The sequence below is a fragment of the Phyllobates terribilis genome, unplaced genomic scaffold, assembly GCF_046119375.1.
Source record: "Phyllobates terribilis strain yellow unplaced genomic scaffold, ASM4611937v1 Scaffold_3__8_contigs__length_932513732, whole genome shotgun sequence".
Classification (NCBI taxonomy): domain Eukaryota; kingdom Metazoa; phylum Chordata; class Amphibia; order Anura; family Dendrobatidae; genus Phyllobates; species Phyllobates terribilis.
Genome location: NW_027362763.1, coordinates 686,393,108 through 686,414,769, shown reverse-complemented (window position 1 = coordinate 686,414,769; position 21,662 = coordinate 686,393,108). Strand labels below are relative to the sequence as shown.

The following is a 21,662-nucleotide window of genomic DNA, read 5'->3' as shown; positions in this document are numbered from 1 at the left end:
CTGGCTATAATCCGGGTACGCCAGGATTTCGTCCCCCGTGAGGGCCATCTTCAGCTGGCGGAAGGACTCTTCTTCCAGCTCCTCCCATTTGAAGGGCGGCTTCTGGTTCTTGGCCTTCCGGGACTGGCCTATCAGGAGGTCCTGCATAGGTGCTGCCTTTTTGGTGAAACCGGGAATAAACCTTCGGTAGTAGCCTACCAACCCGAGGAACTGCCGCACTTCTTTTACGCTGGAGGGGCTTGGCCATTCCTTAATTGCGGTGATCTTATCAGGGTCGGGAGCCACTCCGTCAGCGCTCACCACGTGTCCCAGGTACTGCACCTTTGGTTTCAGGAGATGACACTTGGAGGGTTTCACCTTTAGGCCGTAACTTGCCAGAGCTTCGAACACTTCCGCCAGGTGTTTCAGGTGGTCCTCATATGTCTTGGAATATACGATGACATCGTCCAGGTACAACAGGACCGTCTCGAAGTTTCTGTGGCCCAGACAACACTCCATTAGTCGTTGGAAGGTTCCCGGTGCGTTGCAGAGTCCGAACGGCATGCAGGTGAACTCGCTAAGTCCCATCGGGGTGGTGAATGCGGTCTTCTCCCGGTCCGCCTCTGCTACAGGAACCTGCCAGTACCCGCTAGTGAGATCCAAGGTAGAGAAGAAGTTAGCAGATCTTAAAGCAGCCAATGACTCCTCTATCCTTGGTAAGGGGTACGCATCCTTGTGTGTGATACGATTGATTTTCCGGTAATCTACACACATCCTCATGGTGTTGTCTTTCTTTCGGACTAAGACTAGTGGAGCTGCCCAGGGGCTACAGCTATCCCTGATCACCCCAGCCTCCTTCATGTCTCTAAGCATCCCCTTGGCGTGTTGGTAGTGGGCGGGGGGTACGGGTCGATACCTCTCTTTTATAGGAGGATGGTCTCCCGTGGGGATGTGGTGTTCTACCCCCTTGACTCGCCCGAAGTCTAACGGGTGTTTACTGAACACTCTCTCGTACTCCTGAACCACCCGATAGACTCCTTGTTTCTGGTGTGCGGGAGTGGAGTCAGTACCCAGATGTAGTTGCTGACACCAGTCCTCCATGTTTTTCTTAGAGCCGTTACCTTCCTCCGGGTGAGATGGAGGCAAGGGTTCCACAGATTGTATAGAATTTTGGTTAATGGTATATAATTTGGCTAGCGTGGCATACCGGGGCAGGTACACTTCCCTCTCCCCGATATTTATTATGCGAACGGGCACCCTCCCATGGCGTACATCAACCACCCCCCGTGCTGTCAAAATGGTGGGCCTACTGTCCGAGTAAACTGGTTCTACCATTGCCTGGTAATCTCTACCTCTCAGACCAATAGCTGCCCGGCACCAAATCATCATTTCACTTTTTGGGGGCATGGCAATAGGAAAAGGGTCACACATTCTTACGCTACCAATCTCACCGAGAGTTCCACCTGTTGCCGTCGCATCAGTGCCCGGATCTCTTTCTGGAGCACCCGCTGCTCGCCGGAGCTGGCGTTCTTGGCAACCTGCTGTAAAAGGAAAATCACCTCTGCAAGACAATTTTCAATTACATTAGTTCCTAGAGTTATTTTTGGGTGACTCTCATGTTTGTCAATATCTACAATGATCAGTCCCTGTGCTGCCAGTTCGACTCTACCGATTTTGATGGTCACCTCTTTAAATCCGATCTGTGGCACGGGCTGGCCATTGCTGGCGATGATACTCAAGTCGTCGTCAGGGTAGCGGGTAATATCCGAGTCATTCCAGTACTGCTTAAAGAGCACGTACGGGATGGTGGTGACCTGTGACCCGGTGTCCAGTAGGGCACTCATGGGAATGCCATCCAGTACCACAGGCAAGACTGGACATCCTCCCACATATCTGTCGCGCCAGTTCGATGGGCCTGGTGATCTTTTTCCTGGGGGTTGGCCCTCTACCCCAGGTTGTGCCCGTTTAAAGAACAGTACCTTGCCATATGTCCAGGTTGATTGCAGCGGCGGCAGATGGGTCGTCCGTCCTCGCTGTATCGGTCACTGGGTCTTCCTCTGGCCGGTGGGGTCCTCCTTGGTCGACGCCACGGGATGTCCTCCGGTCCAGATGCAAGCTGGATCTTCCCTGGGGTGGAAGCCTGTAAAGACTGCACAGTTCGGGTTAGCGCAGCAACGCTCTTAGCTAGCTCTTGGACCTGATGGTGTAGGTCTGGAGCCGGGTCATTGTCCAAAGCCTGCGCATCAGCTCCCACAGGCCCTGCCGACAAGGGCGCCGCCTCCTGGTGATAAGTGATAGCAGGGCGCTTGTGGGTCACAACGCCACCCGGTGCCGGTTCTCGGAGCACCCGGATGACTCTGTCCTTGAACTGTGCAAAGCCCAGATGGGGATCCTGTAAGGCCATTGCCCGCAACTGGGTTCGGTGGGTATTACAATACAGTCCCTCTATAAACTGTTCGGTCAACAGCCTGTCCTCGTTTCCCACTCCATCAGGGTCGGTCTGCTTAATGGCCCTCAGGGCCTCTTGTAGGTTTAGTGCATAGTCCCTTATACTCTCATGCGCTCGCTGCTTGCACCCGTAGAATCTAAGCTTAATCTCGGCTGAGGTGCGGGTATCAAAGGTGTCCTTCAGCCGGGTTAGTATCCCTGCGACAGTCTTCCTCCCAGGTGGCCAGGATTTTACTTCCCTTTTGGCTGCCCCGGTTAGTTGGGCCACCAGGATGCTCACTTTTTGCTCTTCTGTGAGGGGGTACACCTGGAAGAGGCTATCCAGCTTTTCTCTAAAGTCATGCAGGGTATGTGACTCCCCTGAGTACTGGGGTAGCCAAGCTGCTCCCGGGATATAGGGCATGGTGAAGGGCATAACTGCAGCAGCGGTAGCGCTGGCGGGGGTTGAGGCAGTGAAGCTCTCCTCCGTATCCGACATCTTCCTCCCCCCTAGTGGACCGTGGCCTACCTTGCGATGATCCTGTTCCGTAGGCCGCGGCTCCGCAGTGGATCGTCAGGGTTGAGGACCTTCCGTCGCGCTCCTGTGACGTCGGCGTCTGCTGGGCTCCTTCCAGGACCTTACACAACGTCCGGACGTGAGGCGGGGCTTCAGTTCTCGCGCGCTTTCGGAGTCCACGCCCCTCTTCTTCCCGCGCGGCGTCCTCAAGATGGCGTCCAATGGCGGGAAAACTCCACGGATGGCGGGAAGAAGGCAGAAGATGGCGCCGGATGGCGGGAAACTTCACCGATGGCGGGAAGAAGGCTGAAGATGGCGCCGGATGGCGGGAATCTTCACCACAGGTAAGTTTGAAAAGTCTCTTTTTCAGGCACGCAGTACCCGGTGGTTGCGGGCACGAAATCCTGCCGACTACGCCAAAGTTGACGCGCCCCTGGGCCTGTGTCGCGCTGCGTTGCGCACGCGGGAGCTTACCCGGAGCCGGATCTCTTGAGGGTTGTAGTCTCGTGGCGGTGACCCGGTCCGTGCCCAGGGAGTCAAACTGAGCGGCGATGTAACAGCGGTAGATGCAGGACGACTACGCCACCCGTTGAATGCAGCTATGGAGCTGCCGCTGCAGGACAGTCCGCTGAGGCCGGTGGATGGATGGTGCAGCGTAGATGGTATAACCCCCAACGGGAGGGGTATGGCCTCAGGGCAGCAGATGTGGATGATGGGGGTAGCAGGAACCACTCAGAGACGGTGCGGTGTAATTCAGGGTCTTTACTGGTAACAACGATAGACCCTCCCGGAGTACTTGCTAGTGAACGGGGCCTGGTCAGTCCTTGAGCAGATGGGATCTCCCCTGGCCAGGCGGAGTTGTAGGCCTCCCAAACTGACTGTACTCTTCTGGCTACCTTGCTAGAAGCGGATATAAGTAGCCTACGTCCCTGAGTGTACCGTGTGGTGCTCACCCGTATGGCCGGTGACTCGGGGCCTTCTAATGGCTTCCGCTCCACGATGGCGGTGCTGGTCCCACGCGTGTGACCGTGCCTTCGGGTTTCTGGGCCTGAGGACCTGAAATCCCCTGCCGGTCGGCTTCTGCTGCTGGGTAAGAGTTAGTCCCCACAGCCTCGGACGCCGGGTCCGGTAAGAAAGCTTCTCAGTCAGGGCGAGCTCTGCAGCTGCCAGCCCCTGACTCGTAGTAATATTGCTCCCACTGAGCTTCTGCTGTTTCTTCCTATGCTGCTTCTCTGTCTCTACTCTCCTTGACTGACTAACCCTGCCTCAGCCCAGGGTTTATACAGGGGAAGTTCTTCCCCTCCCAAGACTGGGCAGGAGGTGTGGCATGCACAGGATCCCTGACCAAAGGACCTCCCACCTGCTCTCAGACATAACATTACATTACTGTGGAAAACCAGACCCCTGGGGTGCCACACATACATGGAATATCAATTTTCACTTTTTTTAATACTTTTTTCCTTTTTTTTTCAGGTTTTAAGCTTAATTCTACAATCCTAAATGCCACAATCGATAGAGTGATCGATGATGACCTCAACCTGGACTTTAATCTGTTTATATGCATCATATCAAATCTGGAAACCTTGTTCAGTGAGTAGAATAATAATATTCCATATATACAGTATATATACCTGTCAGCTGCAATTTATATAGTATTCACACAACTTTACTAAAACAAGTGGCGGCATTACAAAGGCACTCTGTAGCTCTTGTAGCAGAAGCAGCTTGCAGATTGCTTTTGTAGAAAATCTTTACATGTTGCAAACCTCATAATACAAACCTCAGCTGCTGCAGAACCTCATAAAACACAAATGAACTTTTGCAGTACCTCATAAAAAAAACCTCAACTGCTGCAGAACCTCATAATACACACCTGAACTTTTGCAGTACCTCATAATACAAACCTCAGCTGCTGCAGAACCTCATAATACACCTCAGCTGCTACAGAACCCCATAATACACACCTCAGCGGCTGCAGAACCTCACAATACAAACCTTAGCTGCTGCAGAACCTCATAAAACACCTCAGCTGCTGCAGAACCTCAGAATACACACCTCAACTGCTGCAGAACCTCATAATACACACCTCAGCTGCTGCAGAACCTCATAATACACACTTCAACTGCTGCAGAACCTCATATCGCACACCTTAGCTGCTGCAGAACCTCATAATACAAACCTTAGCTGCACAAAATCTCATAATGCAAGCCTTAGCTGCTGCAGAAGCTCATAATACACACCTCAGATGCTCCAGAACCTCACAGTACACACCTCAGCTGCTGCAGAACCTCATAATACACCTCAGCTGCTGCAGAACCTCATAATACACCTCAGGTGCTGCAGAACCTCATAACATACACCTTAGCTGTTGCAGAACCTCATAATATACACCTTAGCTGCTGCAGAACCTCATAATATACACCTCAGCAGCTGCAGAACCTCATAATATACACCTTAGCTGCTGCAGAACCTAGCTAAAGGGCTCTTTTTACCCCAATTTCTTTTTAAAAAATGTCCTTTGCTCACCCTCACCTGGTCTGGTGCTGAGTCTCCACCATTACTCCCAGTGTCTGTTATTGTCTGCAGTGCAGATGTCATGTCTATCGCACTGCAGCCAATAACTAAGCTAAGCTGCACTGTCCGAGTTGAAGGCACGAGCTGCTCAGAGACTCTGAGCATACTGATTTCTATAGCGCTGTTGATGGGACTTCAGCCACCTATGCACCTAATAGCGGCTGATTGATGATGGTCCATGGTGTCTGACCACCAGAGGTCTGATACTGTTCACATATCTTGAGAATATGTCATAGATATCATTGCAGTGGAAAGCCCTTTAAATAAAAGTATGAGAAGCAATCAGTCAAACAGTTGACAGTTATCATTCCTGAGGTTGATTTTACAGACTAGTAGAAATGTGTTATTTTGCCATTTATAGTGCACTAAAGAAAAGAACAATTTTTACCACCTCGTATATTGCATGTATTTTGGCATGGAAGTGTCCACTGGGCGTTACTGAAAGTGTGACATGTCTTAGCCCCTCCCCTCTGCTATTGATTGATGTGGCAGGCACCGCCTCCATTATTTAGGTCAGATTAATTCTATATACCCCCAGAGACATCATTCAGAAACAGGGGAAAGAGATTCAGGTGGCAGCATCACTACAGAAGCTTCAGGACATTTTTGTTTCCCTGTAAATCTATATTGCACATGTCGGCTGCCACAGAATTGGTAACAGGAGAAAAAAAGGTAAATCACAAAAAGTAACACCAAAAAGTAGAGAGGAGTATAACCAGTATCCATTAGAATATATATATATATAAAGGGCACCACTCTCAAACAAAAACAGCCAGAGATATAGCTATTGATAGAAAAGTATAAATACATTTTATTATGCAAAAATTATTTTAAATAGTAAACAACATGTATAGACATACTATGAGTGACTAAGGTAAGAGGCAAGACTAGGGGTTAGATGGAAGTAGCCAAAAGAAAAAAGAGACAGAAACATCAACACCAGGCACATCTGGGTGTGTAATCAGACATGCGCAAAGTAGCTTTAGTCCCACTTATAAGAGAGACACCAGAGCTATATAATGAAGCTCAAAAGCCGCAAGGACATTCAATGTAACGATCCTGAAGATATATGCAAGGTGTCTTAACAACAGTCAATGTATACAGATCATTACTGAAATGCATTACCTTGAGACATAGTGGTAAGTAGTGTGGAGAAGCTGCTGCGGGGGAAAAGGTAGCACGCCTCAACGCGCGTTTTGCCTGAGTAGCTTCGATCCTATCTACTTTTTGGTGTTACATTTTGGTATGAAGCTATTCTTATAGGTCTAAATCACAAAATGTATTAGTCTGATTCATATATTAATATATTACTTTCTTCCTACAGACATGTACAACTTGTTGAATCCCGATAATGGTGGATCGATCAATCTGTCATTAGATGAGGTGAGAGGAGTAGGTTTTGACACCTACATTCTCTAAGACTCGTCAAAATTATTTGATGAAAGTCAAATGTGCATTATTACACACTGAGATCTCTCCACACCCCATGAAATAATAAATGTAGGATTTAAAAATAAATTACACTCACTTTGTGCCGGACCTCACCTGGTTCCCGATGCTGCTCCTCCAGTTCAGTCTTCTATCTTTACAGTGCTCTATGGCTTCTCCATTGCTCACTAGGACCTCACGTGACATCATGATGTTTTGTGAGACCTACTAGGAGCAACATTGCATGAGTCCTAGTAGCAGCACTGTGGCTCAGTGGTTAGCACTGTTGCGAGAGGTCCTGGGTTAAAATCCCACCAAGGAAAACACCTGCAAGGAGTTTGTATGTCCTCTCCATGTTTGCGTGGGTTTCCTCTCACATGATAAAAAAAAATACTAATAGGGAATTTAGATTGTGAGCCCCAATGGGGACAGTGATGATAACGTTTGAAAAGCGAATATGATGACGATATATAAGAAACGCATAATATTAAATAAATAACGTTTTTAAGGTGCTGTAGAGATGGAATCATCAACATTAACAGAAATAAACACTTGAAATAGATCACTCTGTTTGTAATGACTCTATATAATATGGGAGTTTCACTTTTTGTATCGAAGAACTGAAATAAATTAACGTTTTGATGATATTCTAATTTTGTGAGATGCACCTGTATGTCCACTCACACCAGCTGTTACGACAACTGCCCCACGAGAGGCCTTTTCCAGTGGAGGTTTTTGGCTATTTAAGCTCAAGCACAGATATTTGTTGGTATTCATTAGGACATTATGACATTCTCTACATTCCCAGCGTTTTACTTATGAGAGCTCGATATATTATACAAATAGATGATTTTTGCACCAAAACTCTGAATTTCTTACTTTATTTTAAAAAACGAACCTTGCTCTACTTGTAGCGTTTTTTTTTAAGTGTTGGGATTTGAAAAAAAATGCATGAACAAAAAAAAAAAAAAAATTAAAAAATACTTGACTCCTCATGCAGTTTTTGTTTCCTTCTACACAGTGGCTCCTTACAAAACTGGCCTGAGAATAAATCCAAAAGTGCAACGGTAAGAATACAGGAAAGACACTTTATCTAATCCTCCAATCAGCACGCTCAGCAGAATCCTATTATATCTGATAAATGCATAAATGTTGAATGTTTCAATAAAATCTGCAGAATATTCATTCTGTTGTGTGAACTGAACATCTCGTCGTGATTACTTGACAAAGAAATGTAATATTCACACAATCACCAACTAAAACTACATGAATATTAGATGCGCTCCTTGACATCGTTGCAAAATTTTATTTAAATTTTCTCATTTCATAATATGATATACAAACGATCTGCAAATCACTTTATGCAATAATTATGTTGTCTTACACCTAAAAACACCTACAGCTTTGAGTCTCTGTAGCTTCTATTTAAAAGATCTCAGCTGTGCAGCATCAGCCACTCCACTCTCCTATAAAGTCTCTGCTCTGGCTATCTGGGATTGCCAGTGTTATGTTTTGTACAGCCTGGTGAGGGGTGGAGGCGGAGGTGGAGTTCGTAGATACCAAACATGTATAGGTTCTTTTTTATTTAAGTAGTGAAAACAATTCTAAAATTTGTAAAAAAAAAAAAAAGTTGCCATTTTCCGAGACCCATAGCGTCTATATTTTTTGAGATCTGTTGCCAGGTGATAGCTTTTTTTTGTGCGCTGAGCTAATGCTTTTTTACCATTCCAGCTGAAGCCAACGATCTCCTGCAATAAAAATAAAATAATAAAGCAACCTCATCCTTACCTTTCCATGGTTCCCATGACAGCTTCAGCTCTGCTACATTGACATGACAGGCTGGATGGCAGCCGAAAGCTGCCATCCAGCTTGCCACGCCACAGACACTGAGAAGCGCAGGCATGCTTGCGCTCCTCAGTGTCTCGCTGTGATGGCATCCAGATGAGCCGAGGTCATGTCCAATGAACTCGGCTCACCTCATGCACGTCACTGACAGCGTGGGAAAATTCTCCTGCGCTCAGCGCTTGAGCAGGAGAAATCTCCCACGCTGGGATGGCATTGAGATGACAGGCTGGATGGCAGCTGAGCGCTGCCATCCAGCATGCCATCCTTCATAGACACTGCAGAGCGCAGGCAATTCTCCCAACGTTGTCAGTGACGTTCATGAGATGAGCTGAGTTCATGGGACATGAGCTCACCTCATGCACGTCACTGACAGCGTGGGAAAATTCTCCTGCGCTCAGCGCTTCAGCAGGAGAATTCTCTCACGCTGACTGCAAGCGCAGTATTATTTTACTTTTATTGCAGAAGACATTGGCTTCAGCTGGAATGTGCGTGATGGTAAGTATGGTTTAATTTAGAACAATAAAGAATTGTGTGTTTATTTCAATTAAAGGACTTTATTCTGGGTGTTTGGTTTTTTTTTTACTTTGACTATGGATGCGCCATTTCTGGGGCGGCTGACGGCTGGTGTTTCTAGCCTGGGAGGGGGCCAATATTCATGGCACCCTTCCTGGGCTATTAAAATCAGCCCCCAGCTGTCTGCCTAGCCTTTTTTTGGGGGTCCCCCATTTTAACAGCTAGTAAAGGCTAGGTATTCAGCTGGGGGCTGATATTAGTAGCCTGGGAAGCTCCGTGGGTATTACCCCCTTCCCAGGCTTCAAACATCTGCCCCAGCCATCTGCTTAACCTCCGCTAGAGACTAAAATTACGGGGCACCCCATGCCAATTTTTTTTTTTTATAAATCCTTTATTTTAACACTAAATGACAAGTACAGTAATCAACACTATCACTGTACTTCTTATATATGTGACTGACATGTTTCTATCTATCTAATCTATGTGTGATGCTCTATTCTTTCTGTTATAAATTGTCGGGTACCGATGCTGAATTGCAGGCCGGCTTTTTTAAAGAGACGGTGCATGAAAACACTATTATTTTTTTTAATAAATCCTTTAACACTAAATGACAAGTACAGTAAGCAACACTGTCACTTGTACTTCTTATATATGTGACTGACATGTTTCTAGCTGTCTAATCTATGTGTGATGCTTTATTCTTTCTGTTTTAAATTGTCGGGTACCGGTGTATGCCGCTGCGGAAATGCCGGCGGCTTTTTTAAAGAGAGTGTCTTCTGAGCAGTTTGTCAGCTTTTGGACACCTTTGAAGGTGTTTTCTATGTGTTTCTATGTGTTTTTGTTTGCCTGCCATTGGTTTTAACGGTGTTCGACGGTGTTCTAAGGTGTTCGATGAACAGTTCCACGAACATCCCGGTGTTCGACGAACCGAACCCGAACACTACGGGAGTGGCTCAACACTAGTCTCCAGACCTCAGTTTCGGTTGGCACCTTCATTCTCTAGACCCATTTCCAAACCCGCGACTTCTGACCCGGAGCCTGAGGCTATGGATATATCCCGGATTGAGTCTAGCCCCTCTTGTTCCCGACTTGCACATCCCTTGGAGTACCCCATTAATAAGGGTTCCAAGCGGTTGGGAAAACGAGTGTGTCTAACCGCCTTTGGAGGAGGTGTGTTAGATTCCGAGGCTTCTTCCTCCAAATTATTGTATAAGGTGACGTTGCTCTTCGGAACAACCACGGTTACTGCCAAGGCGTGGGTGGATTCTGGCACCGATGGCAATTTTTTGTCATCTACTTTTGCCCAGAAGCACGCCATTCCTATGGAGTTACTCCCAAAACCAATGAACATTAGGGTAGTCAACGGTTCACTGCTGGACACGCAAATCACTCACCAGTCGATTCCTCTCACTATGTCGTTCCCTCAGGGTCACCAGGAGGTTGTCTCATTTCTTTTTATTCCCAGTGGATTGGATGAGGTGCTATTGGGTCTTCCATTGTTATGTTGTCACACTCCACACATTGACTGGAGTACGGGGAGAATTTCTTCCTGGGGTGAGAATTGTGTGTCTCAGTGTATGGTTACAGCAACCTGGAGGGTAGTCTCTGAGCCTTCTACCGACTTGGCTGCTCTCCCTGTGCAATATCAGACTTTTGCGGATGTCTTTCCCAAAAAGGCTGCAGACACTTTACCTTGCCGCCGACCGTATGCCTGTCCTATTGATTTGGTCCCCGGCACGGATCCTCTGTCTGTCCCCGAGACCCAGGTCTTCTCAGATTATATCAAAAAGAACCCTCGAGTAGACCCTTTGTCCCGGTCCATGGATAAGGCTGAGGACGATGACGAGCCCAGGCTTACCATTCCTTCGGGAAGTATGCGGATGGTGGCTCCAGTGTCCCTAAACCAGGTTCCTTCTGGGAGGTCGTTCGTTCCTCCTAATCTACAAAATGAGGTGCTCTCCTGGGCGCTTGCCTCTAAGATCGGAGGTCATTTTTGGGTCAAACGTACCATGAAGTTTCTCCAATGGTCGTATTGGTGGCCCCGGTGGCGCCAGGACCTTAAGGAATATGTTTTAGTGTGTGTATCCTGTGCGAGAGATAAATCATCCCATCAAAGTCCAGCTGGTCTTCTCCATCCGTTACCAGTGGCGGATTCCACAGATCAGACTCTGCTTCTTCTGAATAATGGCCAACATCCGCGCGTTCCGGTTCCTATGCCAGTTCCCTCTGTGGAACTTGGAGTCAGAGATTGGGCTCTGGAGGCACGGGAGGTTTGAGACCACACCCAGGATGCTATATTGGCCTCCAAGTATCGGATGAGAGAGTCGGCTGACACTCTTCGTCGTCCAGCCCCCATATTCTATCCAGGCGACAGAGTGTGGCTCGCAGCTCGCAATATCAAAATACGCAGGGAATCTGCTAAGTTTGCCCCCCGCTTTATTGGTCCTTTCAAAATTTTGGCCCAAGTAAACCCCGTAGTGTACCGTTTACAGTTACCACGACACCTGAGGAGTCACGACTAGTGTTGAGCGAACATGCTCGACACTGCTCGGTACTCGCCCGAGCATCACGCTACTCGGGATGTTCAGCGAGCACCGAGCAATTCCGGGTTACTTGGGAGGGAGCTCGGGTCTCTGCCCTGCATGTTTGGCCCTCTTTACAGAGCCAATGAACATGCAGGGATTGCCAGCCAGTCACTGTAATGCCGCAGCCATGTTGGTTGTGGGCATTACATTGATTGGCTGGCCGCACAGCGTCACCTCGAGTATTTAAAACCGGGCGCCGCCATCTTGGACACAGACGACTGGGATCAGACAGTGTAGGGACAGCGCTGCTGATTTAGGGAGAGATATACACTGCGAAATAGTTAGTGTAGGGTCTGTAAAGGCTGCCAGATCAAACAAACAGTCCTTCTCAGGATTAATATCCATCCCAGATATCAGGCAGGCAGGCTGTATAGGAGACGCAGTGGTTATACCAGCAAACGCTGCATTACAGTCCTGTGTGCTCCTGTTGCTTAAATTGCTGGACTTAGCTCCAGGTCTCGGGGGCCAGGAAAAATCCTTTTTTTTTCATCTAAATCCTCTTTTTTTTTTCCTCCTTCACACTGTACAAATATCCGTCTTATTAACCTTTTGGTGTTTCCCCCCCACCAAAAAAAGTGTGTCTGTGACAGTTCAGACACAAATATATCTGTTTAAAATAGTCTTGTGTAGGCCAGAGAAACAGAAGTGTGGTTTTGCAGTTCCACGGTTCAAACCTCTGTATTATCCACTTTTGGACAGTTAGTATCTAAAAAAACCCAGTTTGAGTGTGTCGCTCACTGTTCAGCCGCAAATATATATATTTTAAAAACTCTGGTATACACCAGTAAATTATAACTGTGGTTTTGCTGTTCCACGGTAAAAAATCTCTATTATCCTGCTTTTGGCATTTTTTGCCGTAAATAAAAACTGTAATAGTGTCTCTCTGATTGTTCAGACACAAATATATCTGTTAAAAATAATCTGGTGTAGGCCCGAGAAATAGAAGTGTGGTTTTGCAGTTCCACGGGTGAAATATCTGTATTATCCTGTTTTTGGCATTTTTTGCCGTAAAGAAAAACAGTAATATTGTCTCCTGATTGTTCAGACACAAATATATCTGTTGAAAATAGTGTGGTGTAGGCCCGAGAAATAGAACTGTGGTTTTACAGTTCCACGGTTCAAACCTCTGTATTATCCACTTTTGGGCCATTTGTATCTAAAAAAATACAGTTTGAGTGTGTCGCTCACTGTTCAGCCGCAAATATATATATTTAAAAAAGTCTGGTATACACCAGTAAATTATAACTGTGGTTTTGCTGTTCCACGGTAAAAAATCTCTATTATCCTGCTTTTGGCATTTTTTGCCGTAAAAAAAAAACTTTAATAGTGTCTCCCTGATTGTTCAGACACAAATATATCTGTTGAAAATAGTCTGGTGTAGGCCAGAGAAACAGAAGTGTGGTTTTGCAGTTCCACGGGTAAAATATCTGTATTATCCTGTTTTTGGCATATTTTGCTGTAAAGAAAAACAGTAATAGTGTCTCCTGATTGTTCAGACACAAATATATCTGTTGAAAATAGTCTGGTGTAGGCCCGAGAAATAGAACTGTGGTTTTACAGTTCCACGGTTCAAACCTCTGTATTATCCACTTTTGGGCCATTTGTATCTAAAAAAATACAGTTTGAGTGTGTCGCTCACTGTTCAGCCGCAAATATATATATTTTAAAAAGTCTGGTATACACCAGTAAATTCTAACTGTGGTTTTGCTGTTCCACGGTAAAAAATCTCTATTGTCCTGCTTTTGGCATTTTTTGCCGTAAAGAAAAACAGTAATAGTGTCTCCTGATTGTTCAGACACAAATATATCTGTTGAAAATAGTCTGGTGTAGGCCCGAGAAATAGAACTGTGGTTTTGCAGTTCCACGGGTCAAATCTCTGTATTATCCACTTTTGGGCCATTTGTATCTAAAAAAAAAACAGTTTGAGTGTGTCGCTCACTGTTCAGCTGCAAATATATACATTTAAAAAAGTCTGGTATACACCAGTAAATTATAACTGTGGTTTTGCTGTTCCACGGTAAAAAATCTCTATTAGCCTGCTTTTGGCATTTTTTGCCATAAAAAAAAACCTGTAATAGTGTCTCCCTGATTGTTCAGACACAAATATATCTGTTGAAAATAGTCTGCTGTAGGCCAGAGAAACAGAAGTGTGGTTTTGCAGTTCCACGGTTCAAATCTCTGTATTATCCACTTTTGGGCCATTTGTATCTAAAAAATAAACAGTTTGAGTGTGTCGCTCACTGTTCAGCCGCAAATATATATATTTAAAAAAGTCTGGTATACACCAGTAAATTCTAACTGTGGTTTTGCTGTTCCACGGTAAAAAATCTCTATTATCCTGCTTTTGGCATTTTTTGCCGTGAAGAAAATCTGTAATAGTGTCTCTCTGATTGTTCAGACACAAATATATCTGTTGAAAATAATCTGGTGTAGGCCGAGAAATAGAAGAGTGGTTTTGCAGTTCCATGGGTGAAATATCTGTATTATCCTGTTTTTGGCATTTTTTGCCGTAAAGAAAAACAGTAATAGTGTCTCCTGATTGTTCAGACACAAATATATCTGTTTAAAATAGTCTGGTGTAGGCCCGAGAAATAGAACTGTGGTTTTACAGTTACACGGTTCAAACCTCTGCATTATCCACTTTTGGGCCATTTGTATCTAAAAAAATACAGTGTGAGTGTGTCGCTCACTGTTCAGCCGCAAATATATATATTTAAAAAAGTCTGGTATACACCAGTAAATTATAACTGTGGTTTTGCTGTTCCACGGTAAAAAATCTCTATTATCCTGCTTTTGGCATTTTTTGCCGTAAAGAACATCTGTAATAGTGTCTCTCTGATTGTTCAGACACAAATATATCTGTTGAAAATAATCTGGTGTAGGCCCGAGAAATAGAAGTGTGGTTTTGCAGTTCCATGGGTGAAATATCTGTATTATCCTGTTTTGGGCATTTTTTGCCGTAAAGAAAAACAGTAATAGGGTCTCCTGATTGTTCAGACTCAAATATATCTGTTTAAAATAGTCTGGTGTAGGCCCGAGAAATAGAACTGTGGTTTTACAGTTCCACGGTTCAAACCTCTGTATTATCCACTTTTGGGCCATATGTATCTAAAAAAATACAATTTGAGTGTGTCGCTCACTGTTGGAGATGAGCGTTGTTCGACTCGAACTGTTCGCCAATCTCAAATTCGAGCTGTTTTGGGCGGTGTTCGAGCCGTTCGGCGAACGCGAACGATTTGAGAAAAATTCGGCTGTTCGAGGTTATGTTCGATAACTGTTCATGCACCAAAATCATAACTGGATTTTTTCTCAGTAATGATGAAAATTAATGTTAATACGCAGTTTGCGTGTACAGCGGGGCAGGGGGAGGGGCAGGGGATGGATCTCTGCAGGAATAATGAAGATCTCCATTTTTTTTTCTCTTTCCCGCATTTACAGTGGGGAGGTGCAATCTGTCAGCCTATCAGCAGCGCACACACGGAGCGAAGTGCTTTTTTTCACACAAGCAAGGGCATGTGTCATTGGCAGTGTATGTCACATGTCCTTGCCCTATAAGACCCAGCCATTTTCCCCGTCGCCACCATTTTCTCACTGCTGCAGCTGCGTGTTAGACGGCACCGCTGTTTCTGTGTGTGCTATACCTTGTTAATTTCAAGCCAATTTTCGCACAAATCTACAGATAGCTTGGGAGTAGGGAATAGTTGTGATTGCAGTCCTTTTAAGGACTACGTTACATCATTTCACACGACTTTTATCAGGCAGGTCTGTGCTCTTAAATAGATAGGTTGGGAGTAAAGACTAATTGTAATTGCAGTCCTTTTCAGGGCTAGGTTACATCAGTTCCTATCAGTTTTTGCCAGGCAGGTCTGTGCCAGTGCTGTGCAAGTTTTTTTCACAGCATTTGGCTGAATCTAGCAAAGCTAATCCTTTTTGGCCTATTGCAGAGTGTGTTAGTCAGTGGAGTAGCCTATCTGTGTTGCAAGATACACCACCTGTGTATAGAATACCATTTTTTTACTGCACCTAGTGAAGTAAAACCTTTTGGGCATAGCATCATTCTATTAGTCCATCTATACTGACCTCCATAAGGTTGCAAATTGAATATAATTTTTTTCTGCATCTAGCTCTGAAAAAATATTTGGGCTTCTAGCTGTGTGTGGGACTTGTTCTATTAGTCCATCTATACTGACCTCCATCAGGTTGCAAACTGAATATAAATTTTTTCTGCATCTACCTCTGAAAAAATATTTGGCCTTCTAGCAGTGTGTGGGACTTTCTCTATTAGTCCATCTATACTCACCTCCATCAGGTTGCAAATTAAAAATAATTTTTATCTGCATCTAGCTCTGAAAAAATATTTGGGCTTCTAGCAGTGTGTGGGACTTTCTCTATTAGTCCATCTATACTGACCTCCATCAGGTTGCAAATTCAAAATATTTTTTGTCTGCATCTAGCTCTGAAAAAATATTTGGCCTTCTAGCAGTGTGTGGGACTTTCTCTATTATTCTATCTATACTGACCTCCATCAGGTTGCAAATTAAAAATAATTTTTATCTGCATCTAGCTTTGAAAAAATATTTGGCCTTCTAGCAGTGTGTGGGACTTTCTCTATTAGTCCATCTATACTGACCTCCATCAGGTTGCAAATTAAAAATAATTTTTATCTGCATCTAGCTCTGAAAAAATATTTGGCCTTCTAGCAGTGTGTGGGACTTTCTCTATTAGTCCATCTATACTGACCTCCATCAGGTTGCAAATTAAAAATAATTTTATCTGCATCTAGCTCTGAAAAAATATTTGGCCTTCTAGCAGTGTGTGGGACTTCTTCAATTAGTCCATCTATACTGACCTCCATCAGGTTGCAAATTGAATATAATTTTTTTCTGCATTTAGCTCTGAAAAAATATTTGGCCTTCTAGCAGTGTGTGGGACTTTCTCTATTAGTCTATCTATACTGACCTCCATCAGGTTGCAAATGAAAAATAATTTTTATCTGCATCTAGCTCTGAAAAAATATTTGGCCTTCTAGCAGTGTGTGGGACTTTCTCTATTAGGCCATCTATACTGACCTCCATCAGTTAGCAAATTAAAAATAATTTTTATCTGCATTTAGCTCTGAAAAAATATTTGGCCTTCTAGCAGTGTGTGGGACTTGTTCTATTAGTCCATCTATACTGACCTCCATCAGCTTGCAAATTAAAAATAATTTTTATCTGCATCTAGCTCTGAAAAAATATTTGGCCTTCTAGCAGTGTGTGTGACTTGTTCTATTAGTCCATCTATACTGACCTCCATCAGGTTACAAATTAAAAATAATTTTTATCTGCATCTAGCTCTGAAAAAATATTTGGGCTTCTAGCTGTGTGTGGGACTTGTTCTATTAGTCCATCTATACTGACCTCCATCAGGTTGCAAATTTAAAATAATTTTTATCTGCATCTAGCTCTGAAAAAATATTTGGGCTTCTAGCAGTGTGTGGGACTCATTGTATTAGGCCATCTATACCAAGCTCCACCAGCTTTTAAATTAATAATAATTTTTAGCTGCATCTAGCCCTGAAAATAATTTTTCTTCCCAATAGTGGTAGCAATAGAAATATGGGGCGCGCGCCTGGCTTAAAAAATATACGCTTCATAACAAAAAACACCAGCCTAGCGCACTGCATTAATATGACGGCATCATCGTCTCTCTCAGTGCTAGGCCTACTACCCAGGCTAGCATTCCTGTGCCTAAAACACAATGTATGGGTCCGTGCTAGCCACTATGCTGAGGGGTCTAAAGCTGCTGCTAACACTTTATAACAATTCAATTGGCAGATTTTCACAGAGCTCTTCCACAACGCCCACCCATCGGGCAACAGTTGCCCACCTTCCCTATGGGATCTAGTGGCGAATAGTTGATGCCATTAATCAGAGCGTCAGTTGCCCCGTCGACGTGGCAAGCATACGGTAAGGAATGGGAAGAGTGAACACGACTAGTAGCAGGCAGACGGGTTGACCAATGTGAACAAGCCAGATCACAAGTCACCATAGAATTTCTCCACCAGCTAATTATGAGGGGCATATCAGGGGCGTCAGCGCAGCGGTGTCTGACCGGAGTAGCATTTCACTTCCAACTACTGAATTGGGGAGATGTGACAAAGATTCATCATCAGACAATCCATAAAAGGGTGGAAAAGGGGTCAGCCAAGTCTGGAGTGTAGACGTCCCGTCCCGTGTCACTAAAACTGATTTCTCACATCATATCCCTAACACCATTAACATGACACTCACAATTTGAAGCAACACTACTGTCTACTGCATTTGTGATCGCCTTCTTCGGGGCGCTATGCATAAGCGAATTAGTCCCTCAATCCAAAATTACCACCAGTGGAGGCTTATTACACCAGGACGTAGTCATAGCCAATAATGCAATACGTCTACGCATACACAAATCGAAAACGGTTCCAGCGGGCAGGGGCACTTGGGTACTTCTACAACCCACAAACGGTACACTGAGTCGGGTAACAATAGTAAAAACATATCTAACCATCAGATCACAAAGTAATTTCTTCCTATCACACATTGATGGAATGCCATTATCAAGATACCAGTTCCAAGCTATATTTAATAAATGCATAACATCGGCAGGGAACCACCCCAAAGATTACGGGACACACTCATTCCGCATAGGTGCGGCCACGGAAGCAGCAAGAGCAGGACTGTCAGGAACGGAAGTTCAGAGGAGAGGGAGATGGCAATCCACGTGTTTGGCAAGATACATAAGACCGGACTTGTTATCCTAACGTGGTTTGTTTCTTTTACAGGTGACGCTAAGCCAACAGTGTGGGTGATAGGCCACTCGTATATGTATTGGGCAGAAAAAAGGGCGAAAGTCTGCCCAGGCGGGAGGAAATTAGAGTTTCATAACACATATTTCAACTAGAGAGGTATTAGAGGCCTGCTATGGCCACAGGTACTAATGGAGGTAATCAAGGTAGGGAGAGAGGCAAGATGTCCGGTCATCTTAGTTATACAGGCCGGGGGAAACAACCTAGGTCATCACAACAGCGCATAACTAATGGCAATAATGAAACTAGACAGTGAGCGCTTCAGAGAATTTTTCACAAAACTAGCTATAGTATGGTCAGAGATTGTGCCGATAGCGGTATGGCAAGGTGCGCGAGACATCACGGCCATCGAACGGACAAGGCGGGTAATAAATATTCGGATGGCAAAATTTAGAAGAGACAGAGGCGGTGTCGTGGTACGACACCGACAACTGGAAGGAGATAAAGCAGGCCTCATACGGCCCGACGTTGTTCACTTAATGGATATTGTACTGGACATCTTCCTGTCAGGACTCCAGGACGGAGTGGAACAAGCGTTAAGAGTGATGGGTGGGGGTCAGAGTCCTGCATACAAGTACGCAGGATCCTCCGTGGCCTGGAAATAGAAAGGACATGCTGGAGAGTTACACTTGTTGGCCAACTTGCCGGAGTGGAGACCCAGGGCATGCTGCAACAAGCTGAATTATTTTAGAAATAAAATGCCTTTCTAATGGAATGAGTATAAAGAGTTAATAAAGCTGTGACCGATCCTCACCCATCCAGTTGTAAGAGTTACATTATTGTATTGTCAAGGAAAGGGGGGCGGTAGGGGGGCTGAGCGTCTGGGTTTGGTTGGGGGTCCCCACAGTCTGCCTAGGCTAGATGCATTTAAAAATTCTTATTAGATACACAGGCGGTGCAGCTTGCTTCGCAGCTGGGCTACTACGCCCAAAGTATTGCCTAGGCTAGATGCAGTTAAAATTCTACGCTGACTAGCAGACACTGAAGATTTGGAGCAGACCTCTGAGTAAACAGCTCTTCAGACTCAACCATCTGTGTTACCCCAAGCCATAGTTGTATGTAGTTTCTTACAGTTAAAAGGGGGGGGGGAGCGACCCAACCCACCAGGAATTGACGATGCCAACGTCACGTAAGACACAGCAAGGGGACTCCAAAAAGAGTCTCCATTTTTTCCCAAAATTGTGGCACAGACACCACTTAACCCTAGAACGCATACCTGGGGCCTCGCAGGCCCGCCCTGTTAATTGTTTTCTATTTTCTGCAAGATTACTTTAGTTAGAATTTTGAAACTCTAGGTATTCTTCATGTATATAGTTGTTTGTCATTTGAGTTTGAGTTATTCCATGTTATTTGCACACGGGCCTAAAAGGCCCCAGGTATGTGAAAGTGTAGATTTTTATGGTCATGCGTTCTAGGGTTAAGTGGCATCAATTGCCCCACAGTTGCTTAAAACGGTTGGTGAGGTGATTTTACCAAATCCTCAAGGTTTTAGTCTCCCAAGGATAACACAGGGGTAGTAAAGTCCTTGTGAATCCATGATTTGTTCATCTTTATGAACATGAGTCTGTCTACATTCTCAGTGGACAGACGCGTGCGCTTATCTGTCAGCACACCACCAGCAGCGCTGAACACACGTTCAGAGAGAACACTGGCTGCAGGGCATGACAAGATTTCCAAGGCATGAGTGGCGAGCTCCGGCCATTTTTCCAGATTGGAATACCAAAATGAGCAAGGGTCCAGTGACACAGTCATGGCTTCGATGTTCACTTGGAGATACTCCTGCACCATGCTCTCTAGGCATTGACTATGTGTCAGACTTCTTGTCTCCTGTGGCCTTGCAAAGGATGGTCTAAAAAAGTGGTGAAACGATTCCACAAAATTGCTGTTAGCAGCAGATACTGTGTTACTGTTACGGTTTGAGTGATGAAGACTCGACAGTCCCACGGTTGGCAAGTTAGAACTGTGAGATTCACTACGTGCACCACTGGTGTTTTGTGGAAAAGCACATGTAAGATTCTTCAACAGCGTCTGCAGATACTCCTGCATGCGTCAATCCCTTTTTATGGCAGGAATTATTTCGGCAAATTTACTTTTGTACCGGGGATCTAAGAGTGTGGCAACCCAGTAGTCGGGATTACTTCGAATTCTGACAATCTGAGGGTCATGTTGCAGGTAGTGCAGCAATGCAGCAAGAAGGCACTCATGTGTCTTGCGCATCCAGGAGGACCAAGTCCTTGTTGTGTTGGTAGCGAAGTAAGAATCATGCTTCCTTCCTCTGCCCTCTCCCCCCAACCTCGCACAACAGAAATGTGATCAAGGTCTCCCTCATCTGATGAGTCTTCCATGCCCATCGCCAGTTCGTCCTCCACTTCTTCCTCGGCTCCTGCACCTTCCTCAACAGTTTGGCTGCTACCATGCGCCCTGGTTAATCCCTCTCCCCCACCCTCCCATGCCTGCCGCCTTGGTGCTGCCAACAGTCTGGACCTTGGAGATGTTATCCCTTCCGCATACGACTCCTCCTCTACTTCCTCCACCTCCTCTTGTCCCACCACCTGACTCTGAATTTTGTTTAATGTGTGCTCCAGCATGTAAATCACCGGAATAGTCATGCTGATAATGGCATCGTCGTCAGCACTAAACATCTTCGTCGCCATTTCAAAACTGTGCAGAAGGGTGTGTGGCGCCCCTGAGGGTTCAGTCGCCACAGAGTTACTGCATCTCACCCAGAGGTGTGGTATCTCACCCTCAGGTAAGGAAGGCATATGGCTCGGGACCCTAACACCTGCATCCAACACATACCCGCAGTGGGGGTAGGGCGAGATTGCTCCTAAGGGAGAGCACAGTCCCAGGTCCCTAGCTGGTGGGAGGGTCCTATGTAGTGGGTGCTTAGGGGAGCAGCTTAGCGGAGCACATGACAGGGAGAGTATAAATAGGAAGCCATCTTAGAAAGAGCAAGCCAGTCAGA

General features: G+C 45.4%; 1 protein-coding gene across 1 annotated transcript in view; it reads left to right on the top strand.

The window, feature by feature from the left end:
- The window catches only part of LOC141257386 (calpain-2 catalytic subunit-like), a 280,695-nt gene that overhangs the window by 198,211 nt on the left and 60,822 nt on the right, over positions 1–21,662 (top strand). The window contains exons 18-20 of the mRNA XM_073671879.1: positions 4,397–4,513; positions 6,822–6,880; positions 7,947–7,992. Coding sequence (XP_073527980.1) covers positions 4,397–4,513; positions 6,822–6,880; positions 7,947–7,970 — 200 coding nt within the window. The 3' untranslated portion in view covers positions 7,971–7,992. The remainder of the gene's footprint in view (positions 1–4,396; positions 4,514–6,821; positions 6,881–7,946; positions 7,993–21,662) is intronic.